The sequence below is a fragment of the Mirounga angustirostris genome, unplaced genomic scaffold (genome assembly GCF_029215605.1).
Source record: "Mirounga angustirostris isolate CCGP_5_RB_7025 unplaced genomic scaffold, mMirAng1.0.hap1 SCAF_5, whole genome shotgun sequence".
Classification (NCBI taxonomy): Eukaryota; Metazoa; Chordata; class Mammalia; order Carnivora; family Phocidae; genus Mirounga; species Mirounga angustirostris.
This window is the reverse complement of record NW_026991713.1, coordinates 46,831,888-46,847,933: the sequence shown is the minus strand read 5'-3', so window position 1 is coordinate 46,847,933 and position 16,046 is coordinate 46,831,888. Positions and strand designations below refer to the sequence as shown.

The 16,046-nt window shown below is 40.9% G+C and overlaps 1 protein-coding gene across 1 annotated transcript in view; it reads left to right on the top strand.

Moving 5' to 3' along the window:
• The window catches only part of MYRFL (myelin regulatory factor like), a 120,432-nt gene that overhangs the window by 7,694 nt on the left and 96,692 nt on the right, over nucleotides 1-16,046 (top strand). Inside the window, exon 2 of the mRNA XM_045872979.3 lies at nucleotides 1,129-1,314. Within this exon, the coding sequence (XP_045728935.1) occupies nucleotides 1,269-1,314 (46 nt within the window). The 5' untranslated portion in view covers nucleotides 1,129-1,268. The remainder of the gene's footprint in view (nucleotides 1-1,128; nucleotides 1,315-16,046) is intronic.

Here is a 16,046-nt window from a genome sequence, read left to right as displayed (position 1 = left end):
CCTCTCTCTCTCTGTCTCTCATGAATAAATAAATATAATCTTTAAAAAAAAAAAGAAAACAAAAAGTCATAAAAGATATTTTGGGGACAGTGGGATTAACACTAATGAGATATTAGTATTAGATTTATATTACATTTCTTGGGTATAGTAATACTGTGATTATGTGGGAGAATGTCCTAATTTGTTAGAGGAGACACAGAATTATTTCTGGGTAAAATGTCAAGGTGTCAGCAACTTATTTTCAAATGGCTCAGCCGAAAATGTATATAGCAAAAGAGAAAAAGCAAAAGTGGGAAAATATTGGTAATTAGTAAATCTGGATGAAGAGTAAGTGGGTATTTATTTCATGGTACTATCCTTGCAGCTTTTCTATAGGTTAAAAACTTTATCAAGATAAAATGTTGGGGGAAAAGTGAAAAGGAAGGGACTAAAAGAGACAATTTAATTTCCTAATTGTATTCTTAGGCTATTATTAAGTAAATTAATAGTTGAGCAGGAAAGCAAAACTTTTATATTTAGGAGTGAAACCAGCTAAAAGTGAACTGTATATACTCAGTTGTAAGAGTTACTGAATCAAATGCAGTTTTGTTGCTCATTAGAGAGGCTTCTCATACTTTATACTTTCAAAGAAAATAAAATCTGGAGGAGATAGACTAGATGTGTATCAAAGGAATTTAAGTTTTCACTGTGATTAAATTTGGAAATACTTCACCAATCCTAACTTTTCATTAGCACAAGCCTGTTTAAATGATCTACTATTCAAGATCTCTATAAAAGCGAATATATTGATTTCTCTAGGTAAAACACACACACAAACTCTATATTTGCCTGGTTATGGCTAAATTGATCTGGTTGATAGAGGGGGAGATATAAATATATTGTTGTAAAAGGACAAATAAGAGATAAGACTATTTATTGCCCATTTATGTAATTACATGTGTCACTAAGGACAAAGGTCCTTAAAACAAAGACGAAAGGCAGAGTAGAAACAGTTCCCTACAGTAAGATAGATGGATTTGTTACCACTTCCCTCTTCATGAATTTTTTTTTTTCCTGCATGGTCACATATTCTGGTTTTATAAACATTTTGAGAACCTAACCATCTTTCTGGACACAATTTGTTGGCAGAAGATAGGCTTCGCTCCAATAAAAAGAAAATGAAGATTTTTCAAGAGCATTCATAGGCTTCAAGTCGAGAGGACAGCACTTACTTCCTGAGCTCTGAGAAACCGTGTTCTGGGAGGAAGTATTACTAGGACCCCAGCACCATGGATATGTTAGGGGAAAATGAGGCCCTGCAGCAGTTCTTCGAAGGTAAGAGGCCAGTTTTCAACATGCACTTCCTGCTTCTGAGAAATGCCTCTGCTCGTGATCACTATTTCACCTTTTTGGAATTCACTTAGACTTGGCCTTGGAAGAAATGCTATCATACTAACTGGCCTAAAATTGGAAGTGGAGGTTTATTTGCTGTGTTTGTAGCAACAGTCAATGGTAGTGATTTAAAAGAACACAGGATTTCCATCTTCTAGCTTGGTTGTTAAAAGAATCACAGGGTCAGCATATCTATGTTCCTAGTGTTTGTTTCTGTCCTGTGCTAGATTATATTTCTTCTAATCCCCTATGTTTCAAAAATTGCAGGTTTGTCTTGTCTCTAAAGTTATTGAATATAGCACAAGAAAGATGTAAGATGTTATTAAGACAGTTTTTCTCTGAGTATAGTTAAATATAAAACAGCAAAGGAACACCTCCTCCCCCTTTACATTTTTGTTTTTCACAACACTTTATTTTTTTTTAAGATTTTTTTTTTATTTAAGAGAGAGAGAAAGAGCACAAGCTCAAGCAGGGGGAGGCAGAGGGAGAAGCAGACTCCCTGCTGAGCAGGGAGCCTGATGCGGGGCTTGCTCCCAGGACCCTGGGATCAGGACCTGAACCCAAGGCAGACACTTAACTGACTGAGCCACCCAGGCACCCCTCACAACACTTTAAAAATGTGCAACTGAATAATGATTTGTTTTTGAAGGGACAGGCATATTACAGCAATAAGTACTTTTTCCCCAAAGGAGAGGCATACTATAGGACATGGTTATACAGATTTTTTTCCTTCTAAAAATCTGAACTGGCAGTAAAGCTCCTCATATTTAGTGGGGTTGATGTTCCCATGGTGGGTCTGTTGAAAATGTCAGCAAGGACTTGCCATCAGAGACCTCAGTGCGGCTTTGGTGTTTCATCAGCCATGGTCAGACGTCCACGTGAAGGGAACTGTGACCATAGCTTTTACACATTTGAAAGTTATTTCCCAGGAGGAAATAGGAGAATTGAGGGCAGACCTGTTTATTCACAGAATGCAGAGGGCAGTTTGCAGCATATTGAGAAGTGCTTTTGGCATTTCTTGTGATTAGTAGAGTGCCTGACAAATTCTGGATATTAAAAAGTTGAATGGAATTGACCCAACACCAAATAGTATCAAATGCAGAATGATCATACCCAAGAAGCAGTGAGATTCTAGGTCACCATCAGAAGGAATCAATACAATATGGTGGTTTCGGTGGCTTGGATTTTGCCAGAAGTGACAAGAAGAAATGTAAGACCAAGAGAATTATCACATTATCTCAGTCGTGACCCATCCCATTGGGTATTCGGTCTCTGACAGTGGCCAAATCAGTGTGCCAACCTGGGCCAGGTTTTGCACACATTAGGCACACTAATGTAGTTTGATTGCTATTGCCTGATTTTATAGTCTGTGAAACTTTCATTCTAGTAGTGGGTAGCAAGCTCTAAGCTACAGTTACATACGCTTTATTTTAGGGAAACCACCAATTCATTTTATAAAAGCATAAAATCCACTTGATTTCCTTCTAGAGCGGGAGAAGACCTAAAAAGTTAATCTGGTCTACCTTCTGTTTTTGGGAAGTTCTGTTATACCTATAGGATTCCTAGACTCTCTTTGTCTTATTTTCAGGGTCTCTAGGGATACAGTTTCCACGAGTCTTCTCTGTAGCTTGCTAAAATATCTGATTATTATTTTAATAGTATTTTTCTTAGCTTAAACCAAACTCTGTTGCTCCATTTGAAGCCTTCTTTTTTTTTTTTTAAGATTTCTTTTTTTTTTTTTTTTATTTGACAGAGAGAGTGATAGTGAGAAAGAGAGCACAAGCAGGGGGAGCGGCAGGCAGAGGGAGAAGCAGGCTCCCTGCTAAGCAAGGAGCCCAATGCAGGACTTGATCCCAGGACCCCGGGATCATGACCTGAGCTGAAGGCAGACGCTCAACCAACTGAGACACCGAGGCACCCCTGAAGCCTTTCTTTTCATGAGGGATCAGTCATTTCTCCTCATTTTTAGAAATAAAAAAATAAAGGCAGTAGCTTAAGTGATTCCCTTCCCCCTGAAAACTGCACAGCTAGTTGTCAATTTCTTATCACCTCTGCCATTCAGCAAATATTGAGCACCTACCATGTGCCCAGTCCAACGACCACCTCTTCTAAATGGTAGCTTGTAGGGCTTTGAAGTCCTTCCCTTAGATCCTAGTGATTCCTTTCTCAAATATTCCTTAGAATGAGGACAGCAAAAGTAGATCTTAATGAGGAGAGCCAACTGTTGCATGTCATGCTCCTGTTGATGTATCAGCTCTTCTTCTTTTTTTTTTTTTCCTTAGAGAGGGAGAGGGAGGGCAGGGGCCAAGGGAGAGGGAGAGAGAGAATCTTAAGAAGGCTCCATTCCCAGCATGGAGCCTGTCAAGGAGCTCGATCTCACAACCCTGAGATCATGACCTGAGCTGAAATCAGGAGTTGGCCACTTAACCGACTGCGCCACCCAGGCGCCCCTATCAGTTCTAATTAACTGCAATCTTATATAAAAAAAAATCAAGGTCTGAAAAATCAAGAAAAGTTCTGGCTATTTGTTACCTAGCTGAAAGCTATTTTTCTCTGTTTCCTCAGGCCCTTCATTCTAAGAAACTAAGCCTTAAATGCATTTTTCCCTATGAACATGTTGGGTTGGGGTGCCTGGCTGACTCAGTTGGTAGAGCATGCTACTTTTGATGTCAGGGTTATGACTTTGAGCCACACATTGGGCATAGAGATTACTTAATAAAAAAAAATTTTTTTTAAGTATCTGGATTGGGGCACCTGGGTGGCTCAGTCAGTTAAGCGTCTGCCTTCGGCTCCAGTCATGATCTTGGAGTCCTGGGATGGAGCGCCACGTTGGGCTCCCTGCTCAGCATGGAGTCTGCTTCTTGCTCTGCCTCTGCCCCTCCCCGCTTGTGTTCTCTTTCTCTCTCACTCTCTCTCTCAAATAAATAAGTAAAATCTTTAAAAAATAATAGAATAAAAAAGATCTGGATTGACAATATCATTTTCAATTAAATGGTCTTGAGTGTCAAAACTCATGATGATCTTAGTTTTTATTTTAAACTTCAGATGTGCCTAAATCTTTATGATGTGTGTCAGGAAAATGGCAAGAACAAAGGGTGGTTTCAGGTAGCTGGCAATTCTAATTCCCGGTCTTCCACGGATGCAATAGGCCAATTAAAGCAGAGGAAGATCGGATATTCTAGGGATCCCAACATCCTCTGGAAACTGATACCATGTGACATGTTTGGCTTTTTCAAGAAAGCTGGTACCATTGCCAAGAGAAAGGTTGTCAGAAGAGAAGCGCATTATTTTATTTATAATAACTAAAACTTGGTTACAAGCTAAATTTCTAATAGTGGTGGATTAATTAAATGAATTATGGTTTTTCCATATAACGGAATATTTTATAACTATAAAAATGATGTAGATAAGGAAAAATGTTCACTATATAGAGGGGGAAAGTAGGTTATAAATTGATATATACAATTGAATGTTATATATACATATCTATATATACATATATATATATAACTTCCCAGAACAAAGTTTGTTAAAACTGATTTGAAAACAGTTAATATATATACATACATGCTGACACATATATATAGAAACAACTGGATGAATACTCTTCAAGTATTAATAGTTGTTATCTCTTAGTGATAGGAATATGGGGATTTTCATTTTCCTCTTTATACTTTATTATCTAAGCGCTTCATAATTGAAATGTATTATGTTATAATCAGGTTATGTTAACTAGAGGAGAATGAGTTTAATTCAGCAAAACTCTTCTGTTTAAGATCCATGTATAAAGAAAAAATTTTAAAAGCCTTTGATACAGACGAAAAAGATTATGGACATCTTCCCTAGAAAACCATGCCTAGATCACATCCTTCTGGACTATCAGATTCTGTGGGATTTATACCTTTCATTGTCTTAGAGCTATTTTAAAACTCTGTACATTGTAGATAACTGATATTCATGTAAATGATTTTGTCTATAGATATGCAAATGAATTTGATTTTAGGGGGAATCAACAGATCTGGTAAAAGCCAGTTTTGCATTTACTTGTAAATTCATTCCATGGCATAGATAGATACATGTGTTGCAGATCTAGATCTAGGTCTGCTGTCTGAATTCTCCTTGAGCCAGTTGTAACATCTTCCTGCTTCCTTCATTAATTCGGTAGTTAAGTGGCCCCTGAGTTGCGCAGTCAGTTCAGCGTCGGACTCTTGATTTCGGCTCAGGCTGTGATCTTGGGGTTGTAGGATTGAGCCCCATGTCAGGCTCCACGCACAGCAGGGAATCTGCTTCTTTCCCTCTCTCTCTCCTCCTCTCCCTCGGCCCCTCCCTCTGCTTGTACTCTCTCTCAAACAAATAAATCTTTTTTAAAAAATTAGGTAGTTAAGTAAAATCTTTGATGTGTATTCATCTTATATTTGTATGAAAGTCATGATTTTATCTTTAAAAATAGATATCCTTTAATACTTGAAAAGTTTTAAGTTGGTTAACTTGGACACTTTATCAATTTCACCTTAAGTTTGAACCAGATTAATAACAATATTTATTATACATTTACCATGTGCCCAGCACCATGCTATTCACTTTACGCTCATTATTTCATTTAATTCTTAAAACAACTCTCTGGGTAAAAAGGAATAAGCAAATGAAATGCAGTAAATCTCATTCTTCTGTTTACTTCATTTTTTTTTTTTTTTGAAAGCTGTGACTTCACATTCTTAATTTGTTTCCTTATGGGTATTTTTGGGGGGCTACCTTGATATCAGAGGAACTCATCTTTTATTTCCAGGCTTTTAGAACACTTTATAAAAACTGATTTGAGAAGAATATTTAATTGTTCATTGTATTTAATCTTTAAGAAGGAAGTCTCTTGAATTTAGAACCTATTTAGCTCTTCCTCTTGGTCATGTCCTGAAGTAGGTTCTCAAACACTTGTTGGCTTATCACAAAAGCAAAAGAGGAGATTCTTGCCCTGACTGAGTGGAGTGGGAAAAACCACATAGTAAGAGCAGATAACAATGAGAAGCACAAGAAAGGCACTGGTCCACTGAAACTCCAGCACACTCACTGAAGTTTGGGGAGCAGGTGGCTTCTAGAACCCGAAGTGGTGGACAGGCAGGAACCACCCAATGGCTCCTGAGATCTAAGAGGAAGAATGGTCCATTTAGGAAGCAGCTGTCAACAAACTTCCACATAGTTTCTGCCCCCATCTCTCTGCTTAAGATTTAAATTGCTAGGTAGCTGTTATTAAATGAGAGTTGTAGGGATGTAGGGTAGGCAAAAACATCTGCTGCCCATGAATTGTACAGGGATACCATGGAGGGGCCAAGTGTTCAGGAAAATGGGGAAAATGCTGAACTCTGGAACAGTGACTCAAGTGCCCAGCCCCCATGGGATGGATCTAGAAAAGCTTCCAAGGAAGGTAAGCAGAATTGTTGAGAAGAGTGATGTCGCTCAGAAAAGTGCCTATATGCATATAGTAGACACTCAGTAATATTAATAGAATAAATGAATGAAAGAACTGTGCAAAAGACTATTCTAGTCCACAAAGAGTGACTGAACTCTAGGTTTGGAGAACCCAGCAAGTTCAAATATAGGAAGAAGGAAAACTTGCCCAGTAAGTGGAAAGTTCCAGTGAATAGAATAAACAGAAGCAGAGCAAAGTGTTGCCAGTTGATGGAAAGCCTCAGATGAATGGTAAATGTATTCGGTGGTCCTGGCATATTATTTCTCCAAAAGTGAAACCAACTCTAACTGGTGGATGACTCTGACTTCCTGAGAGGCATCAGAAGCTCCGAACAGCTCCCAGCAGTGGAGAAGGCTGAAGCTGCAGTGTCAGGGCTGACCCGGGACAAGGCTGTCTTGTGCAGAAAGGGTATCTTTGGCATCAGGCCAGTCTCTCAATTCTTTGTTTTTCTTTCACGTTGGGACCACCACTTTCTCACCCTCCCAGCACCCTATGCCCTCTTCTTTCTGTGCCAATAAAACCTGGGCTTGCACGGAAGGTACAAACAGCAAATGATCTGATGTCATCACACATCTCTATAGAGTCTTGCGCACCATGTGCTTTCATAGGACATGAAGATGTTTTGATCAAATGAGTCAAAAAAGTTTACATATCTAAACGTAGGATTGGTTGCTCTCTAATGGTGGAATTTTAGACGTTGTGTCCTGGCAACATCCTGTGGTTATTATTGTAGGACTGTTTTTTATTGAGCATTTACTATGTGCTGGGTATAGAATTTTAGTTAGGAACATGGATTCTGAGTCAGTCATCTTCGATGTGAATCCTGGTTCTGCCATTTATTGCCTCTCAGTTGATGGAGAAGTAAACCTCTTCAGGTCTTAGTTTCCTTATTTATAAAATGCGGATAACTGTATTATCCCAAAATATGGTTGTAAAGGGCTATGCCTGGCACAGAGAGCTCAATTAATGTTAGCTATTATTATTCTTGTTGTTACCTTGTTATTGTTTTCTCTGTGTAAGGTCAGAGCAGCCCTGTGAGGGATTTTTATCCTCCCAGGAGAATCAGAAGGCTGGTGGATGTTAACTTGCTTGAGGGTCATCCAGGTAGGTAGTATGTGGATACGAGTTCCTCATGTGTCCCTTTCCTTTATTTAATCAGCCACTCAAAGTGAGCCAGGTGCTGCATTCCTGGCTAGGGATTCAGTGGTGAACAAGCAGAGTCCTTGTCCTGAAGCAGCTCCTCTTCTGGCTGAAGAATGAAGACAATGAAGAGATAAGCAAGTAAATAAAATGACTTCAGAGAGTCATTAATTATGAAGAAAATAAAACCAGATAGTTGTGTGGAAAGAGACTGAAGGGAGAGTGGGTTACATAAGCTCAGGTAATCAGGAAATCTTCTGAGGAGGTGGCATTCCAGCAAGTCGTCCACCAGGGGTAGGATTGCTGGTCAGTGCTGTGTCCGTGTGAGACTTGTGTTCAATTACTTTAAGTGAGGTCAGTCACTACGTTTGTATGATTTTCTCACCAGTATTCAGCCACTTAAGTGCAGGCTTGGGGCAGGAGAAGAATTGGATTTTTACAAAGTTGAGGTTTTCCCAGGTGAGTCCCACAGATGGAGAGAAGGGAAGAGAGTGACTAGTCTTTGCAAGGGAGTAATTGGAGTGACAGGCCCTGACATCTAAGCTGGCTAAGAAGGGAAGGGGGAGTCGTAGGGGGTGAGGAGGTGAGGAGGTGTGGAAAAGTGGCAGGAAGGTTCATGAAGGAGGGATCCCAGTGGGTGAAATGATTAGAGTAGAGACATAAGTGTCACTGAGTGATAAGCTGGTCAGAGAATACAGCCCTTGGGACTGAGACTTCAGAGGATGGTGCAGTTACTGGCTTGACGCCAGGTTTTCGCAGCGCACCATGACAGGAGGTGTCTGAGAGGAGGTGGAGGAAAGGTCGTAGGAGGTAAGGAGTTTAAGAACCCGAGAGGCTGGCAGAGCATCGGGGGGATGTGGAGGCCCCCAGCAGTGATGGCGAGAGTGGTGTTGCAGAGAGGAAGAGAGGGAAGCCCATGCCCAATGTCCAGTGAGACAGGAATAGTGAGTGAGCGAGAGTTTGCTAGACGGGACTACCAGGAGGGGGCCTGGTCATCTGGCATGTGCTTCATTTGAAGAAGGGAGGAGGAAAGCTAGTCTGAAAGTAGCAGAAGAGCAAGGAGGACACCTCCCCTTCTCAGCCCCCAGGAACATGTGGGAGAACCTTTATTTGAGATGTTCTGTAATTTAACCAGTTCTTATTGCTGGACATTTGGGCTTGTTCTAGTTTTTTTTTTTTTTTTTTTACCTGTTCTACATATACTGTGATCAAATTTCCCCCCAAACCCTTAGTTGTTTACTTTGTATGAATCTCCTCAAAATAGAGTTACTGGCATATAGAATTTTTTTTTTTTTAAATTAGCTCTTTGGTAAGTATTGCCGAATTATCTGCTAGGAAGTTTTTTTAAAAATCAGTCTGTAGACTGTCCCTATCACTGCTGTCTGATATTCATTTTCATTTTTTTACTAAAAAAGATACTCTATGCCCAGAGTCCTTAACCTGGGATGAGATTCAGGGGGACTCGAAGCCTCTGACACTGAGTGGAAATAGGTGTTTGTGTAGGCTAATACGTCAGCGGAAGCCTCCTTACTTTTCATCAGATGCCTCGTGAGGTCTGTGACTCGGAAGAGCTGAGGGACCCCTGCTCTGGTCTCAGGCTGTTGGCGGCTTCTCTCACTTGCCCCTCCTGAGGGATCCCGAGCCTGGAGCCTCCCATGATGGAGAGGATGCCCTTCGAACTAGGGAGAAGATCCTAGACTGCGGCATGTTTCAACAATTAGAGTCTAGAAACTTAGAGATTCTACTTAAAACGTTGTGAAGAGATTGGAAAGGGAGATAGATGACACGATTAAGAGCAGTAATGAAAATAGTTAATGGTTTCACCTCTATACTCTGAGTTGTCACCGTATCAGAAAACACTTAGACCAAAGTGATACTGTAACCAAAAAGGGAGGGAATTCTTAAAAGTCTGCTCTCAGTTTTATTGTTGAGTATAGGAAAATCACCAGAAAAAGGTGATTATTTCCTTTGCCCTGGGCTTGCTGTGCCAGAAGTACTTGAAGAAAGGCTTCCAGGGGCCCAGTCTGCTAGGAGGAAGCTCTTGGCAGTGGATCAACGTTTGTTGATTATTTGTGCCTAGCCTACTTCTAAAAAGATTCAGGGAATACTTTACATTACATAATACCTTAAAAATTGATGTAATAAAGTCAATACAAGGGAGTGGAGAGGGTAGTAAAACATCCTGGGGGGGTGTGAATAATAGCAAAATTCAGGTATCAGTGGGTCAGCGAGGAGATTTAATTCTCTTTTCTCAACTCTAACCCTCCTTCCATTCACTTCTCTTTCATCACCAAACTCTGAAAAACACCCACTCTATTCTTCACGTCCTATTTGCTTTTCAACCCAATTTAATCTGGCTTCTGCTCTGACTTGCTCTTCTGGAATTTCTCCTAATGGCTAGATTGCATTAAAAAACCTTCGGCCCTCATCCTCCTGGCGGTGTCTCTGGGATTTGTCACCATCGCCCATTGTTCACTCGTGGAAGCTTTAACCTGTTTGATCCACTGGCATCTTCTTTCCTGGTTCTCCTTCAGCCTCTGTGTCCTCTTGGGTGCTTTCAGTAGTTCGCCCCCCTCCTTGTCTGCCCACAAGTCCCGTTTCAGAAACTCTCTTATTTGAACACCAAAGCTTACCCTGAGTGGGCATTCCCATGGATCAGCATATCCCAGACTCTATTGCCAAGTTCCAGACCTAGACTGATAGCTGTTTAAAGTACATATGTATGTGCTGAAGTGTCCCTCAGTTTTCCCAAATCCACCCATTTGGAGTGGAACACATTAACCTTCTCCTCTCTGATTTCAATCTTCACTGCCTCCTGGGTTCCCTTCACTCTCCAACAAACCCCCCAAACTAGAAACTGGGGTGCCACTCTTGAAGACTCCTTCTATACTCTATAGCTAATCATTTATCAAATTGTTGCTTCCACCTTAGAAATGTCTTTCAGCTGCAACCTCCCCTCTGTTCAAACATTTCATCTCTTACAAGAGTCTCCTAACTTCTGTCCTTGTGCTGACCACCTTCCACTTTGCTGTTGACTCATGTGGATGCCATTGCTTAAACATTTTCTGTTGGATCTCCTTTGCCTGAGCTTAGCATAATTGTCCCAAGATAACATTCCAGGTGTCCTTATCGCAGGGGACTCCTCCATACTCATATCTATTACAGATGGTTTGATGTAAGTGGTTAAGGGCATACTCCAGGGCCAGAGTTCTAATCTTGACTCTGCCCCTTGCTAGCTGTGTGATCTTCGTCGAGTTACTTCATCTCTCAGTGTCTCAGTTATGTATCTATCAAACTGGAACACTACTGGTACCTGTCTAATAGGCTTTGGGAAGGTTACATGATGCGGTATACATGAGGCTCAGAACAGTCCCTGGATTACCATTATGTTTGCTATTACTATTATTATCTTCTGTATTGTTCTTACTATTATCTATACCCCAGCCTCACAGCTTTTCATGGTTTCTTGAATGCATCCTGCCCTTTCATAACACTGGATCTTTGACTGTGCCCTCTACCCACAATGCACTTTCCTACTTCTTTCTCCAGCAAACTTCCCTGGGCTAAGTTAGAAGCAAAATTCTCCATGCTTCTCCAGCACTTTGTGCACATCTTTGGATGCGCATCCTTTACATTAAAGTTCAATTTCTTGTTTTGCATGTCTTTCTCCCACAGAGGATACTGTAAGCATCTCCGTGTGAGGATTTGCCTTTGTCTAGTTCATCTCTGCAGGCTCACTGTCTTGCATGTTGCAGTTACATAGATGTTTGTTGAATGTGTGTTAAGTGAGTGAGATTCTTGACCAGAATTTCTGGTGGGGAAGCAGGGGCCTTTTTTGCATTATACATAGTTGTTCAGTTTGTGCTCATTTTCTCACAGATATTTTTAATATCCAGACCAACTCTGGAGAGGAAATCACAGCTCCTCATCGAAGTTTGTTATGTGGATTACTCTTGGATCTGTGATCTATAGTAGGGACCTTCCTCTAGTGTGGTAACTCTGTTCTCCTTAAAAGGAACTATTAGTGGGAAGGGAATGAAGGTGGTGTGGTGCTCAGTAGAAAACATGGCAGAGATGCTAACTGGGGATGGAGAGATTCAAAATCCAAGTCTCTTTATGACAGGTTCAGCCTTTAACTCAAACTGGGCCATGAACTGTGAATCAGAATCAATACTTAGAAGTCATCAGGAGACTTCTGGAGTCTAACAGAGGAGTGGACGCTGCAGTCCTGAGCAAAAATAAAGGCCCAGGGGCGCCTGCGTGGCTCAGTCAGTTTTGTGTCTGACTCTTGAGCTCAGCTCAGGTCTTGATCTCAGGGTCATGAGTTCAAGTCCCATGTTGGGGTCCATTCTTGGTGTGGAGCCCACTTTAAAAAAAAAAAGGTCCAGACACCAGGAAACACAGTCAAGGTAATGGCCCTGGGAGTTTGCAGGAATGATCTTGGGGGATTGTCTGATTACACGTCTTTCCCACGTTTTACAGGCCACCTGTATCACCTCTGGAAATCAGGCACCATTACAAATCACACACATTGACCTTGAGCTCCTTTCTCCAATCTGCATGTGTCGTGATGAGTGACATAGTGGTTAGAGCACAGGCTTTGCATCCAGATTGCCCACCTCTACCACGGACTTATGATGCAGCCTTGGCAAATGACTGGGTCTCTCTGAGACTGTGTGCTCAGCTAGCAAGCGAAGTAGGTATTTCACAGGAGAGGAGTGAGAATTGAGTAAGATGATAGAGGCAAAGGGCTTTGCATGGTGCCTGACGCACAGTTACTGCCCAGTGAAGTAGTATTATCAGTAACCTCTAATTAAGAAAATGTTTATTCTTTTAAAGGAGCTCCCTGAAGCAGCCCGTGATCAGTCAGAAAACCACTACCCTGTAATGAGCCCTTGACTTTATGGGAGACACTGTACTAAACCCTTAGCTGTATTAATTCTTAATTTGCACAACAAAATGGACAAGAAGGTAATGTCATCACCACTTCATAGATGAGGAAAGAGATTCAGAGGTTTGCATCTTGCGCACAGTTGCACAGCTGTTACGTCTGAGAGCTTGGAGCTAGCAGAAGCCTGTCTTTCTGGAGGCTTGTGCCCCTAGTCACTCTGCCCAGTGTTTTCTAAGCAGGTTGCGGAGGAACATCTATAGACTTGAGCTGTGGAACTCACGGCTCCTGTTCAGATGACCAGGACGTGTGTGTGTGTGTGTGTGTGTGTGTTGTGTGACAGTTTGCCAATTTGCATGTAATTCCATTCCATAGATGAAATTATTCTGGAGCCTGAGTGGTTGGTACATTAGTGCCATCTGGCTTTTTTTTTTTTTTTTTTTGCCAAGCCCAGCTCCAGTGTCATCAGATGTGGTAGAAAGGCAATAGTTTATGTTTGTAGAGCAGGCAGCTACAGATACTCCAAAGATAAGGCTACCAATAAGAATGCAAAGATAGAAGAACAGCAACCCTGGCCTGAGGAACTGCTCGGTGCAAGCCAAACATCTATAGAGGGGATTTAGGCAGCGGGGTTGCTCAGAAGTGTAGTAGAAGATGCTAACTCTCCAACGTGGCTCTTTTGGTAACCAGAGTCAGGACAAAAGGTCCAGTGAGGCGATACTCTGATATCTGATATCCTGATGGTAGTAACGTAAGAAACAGTTGTCATGTATAGCAATGTGAGGTCATGTGTTCTAAGGAGAACGTGAGATGACTTGCTAGCAGAAAAGAGTGTCCCTCCCCTAGGGTGAAAGTGATCAATAGCCTCAAAGATTAGGAGCCGAGAAATATGCTTCCTGTGAATTTATGGCTGTGGGTGGTGGCCTAGGGCTTGGTGAACCAAGGCAGACCTGGGTTTGAATCCTGGTTCCTCTGCTTCTTAGTTGTGTGACCCTGGGCCAATTACTTAACATTTTAAAATTTCAGTTTTCTCCATCTGTAAAATGGGGATAATAACATCTACTTCTTAGGGTTATGGAGATTAATGATGAAATAAATAATAGTTATTGATTTTATGATAACATTTGCAAGTGTGAAGGAACCAAGTTGCTTGCTTGCTTGCTTTCGAAACAAGAATGAGCACAAGCCACACACACACACACACATATTTCTTTTTCAAAGGAACACTCCTGTCTCCAGGGAGTTATTACAACTTTTACATGTTCACATTAATTCCAGAGCCTTTATAATCATAAAATCCATTTATAGCCTGTAGTTGCCAAGCAACATAGGACAAAGTACCGAGTATTTCCTTTTATTGCAAAAGGTTCAGCTTTTACATATTGGTCTTGAAATCAACATTTTTCAGAAAAGACGGAACCATGAAAGTACTATATTTCCAAGGTTTTGTGAGCATTCCTTGTTTGGGGATAAGATCAAAGCTGAAAGGAATATATTGTTATTATTGTCCTGTCCGTGAATAGTCTCAAGCATTTTGTGCTAATTTTACAGTAAATCTGTAAGAAGGTCCAAAGATGGGACACTGCAAATTTAGTTTAAGGAGAGAACTTGCTTCACATAATCTACATTCTGAGGATGCTCTTGCTGTAGGAGAACTAGTTCTTTTATCTGTCAGTGTCTTTCCGGAAAGGCTGGGGTGATACAAAATTCATGTGAAGAATGTTATCTGCTGACCTTGGTAATTGCTGACCTCAAACACGTCATTCAACAAGGCATTGACAGGGTTTGCGGAAGCTGGCTTTGAGGCACATAACTGAATTAATTCTCTTCTTCTTGAAAGGTATTACTGCTTTTAATTATTTTTGTTGTTTTTGCCTGTGGATAATCAGGATGTAAAGGTTGGAAATCCAAAAAGAACTGAATAAATATATTACTGTATAATATCCTATAAAGTACCCCGGTACAACTTATATATATATATATATATTTTTTTTTTAAAGATTTTATTTATTTATTTGACAGAGAGAGACACAGCGAGAGAGGGAACACAAGCAGGGGGAGTGGGAGAGGGAGAAGCAGGCTCCCCGCAGAGCAGGGAGCCCGATGCGGGACTCGATCCCAGGACCCTGGGATCATGACCTGAGCTGAAGGCAGTCGCTTAACCAACTGAGCCACCCAGGCGCCCACAACTTATATTTTTAACAGCTCATAAAAGCATGTATAGAAACAGTTTTTAAAATTTGCACAGCTATTTCTCTATGTGTGTGTATTAAAACAGTACAAAAGCAGATTAGAGTATCTCAACTGGAATTCTACTCTCCTTGTCCCATATGCATTCTACACATGCAGTGAGATTCTATAGATGCAAAGGATGGAAGCAATGATCCTCTTTTCTTCCTTCCCTTGTTGGGTTATGCAAGCTCGTTGCTTTGAAACAAATCTGTTAAGTCACACAAGATGTTTTATATGCAGGAAGAGGCAGAAAGGACATCTACAAACTATTTCTTATAAATTTTCCAAGGTAGGAGCTGGTCAAGACTTCTGCTAAGAGTAAATGTACTTTGGGATAACTTCTGTGTGTGAATATAAAAGAGTAAGATCTAGCTATTAACATGACTAGGCTAATTCCGATTGATCGGTAGAAGGGCGCTTTAAAATCTATTATCCATGCATCTCAGGAAGTGTTGTGCCTTAAGAAGTATTTGGAGAACTTTTATTTCTTCTTTTTATCTGCATGGGGATAACCCAAAGACAATAGTCTGCTCCTGGGAGAAGCAGGCTCCTGTGTGAAAATCTGAATTGACCTTTCATATTATCCAGAGCTGGAAACCATGCTCAGGACTGGTCCTCCCTTTGCTGGCTGTTTATGGAAATGTTGGAAAAAATGAAAATCCATACCCAGCCACCAATTCTGACATTGTCTTATTTTGCCAGTTCATTCCTTACCCATCTTCAAAGTTTTCTTCTCACTCTTCCAGTTGTGTTATGCTTATTGATGGGAATTTGACATTTTACAAACTCTTTCATTTCTGTCCCTCATTGGTCCCTCTTGCAATCCTGAGAGGAAGGTGTTTTACAGATGAAAGAAATGGAGGCTTAAAGAAGCTGAAAGACATGTCTAAAACCACCCTGGTGAATGCCAGCGGTGGTGGCAAAATCTTAGTCTTCTCGTTCCAAGACCAA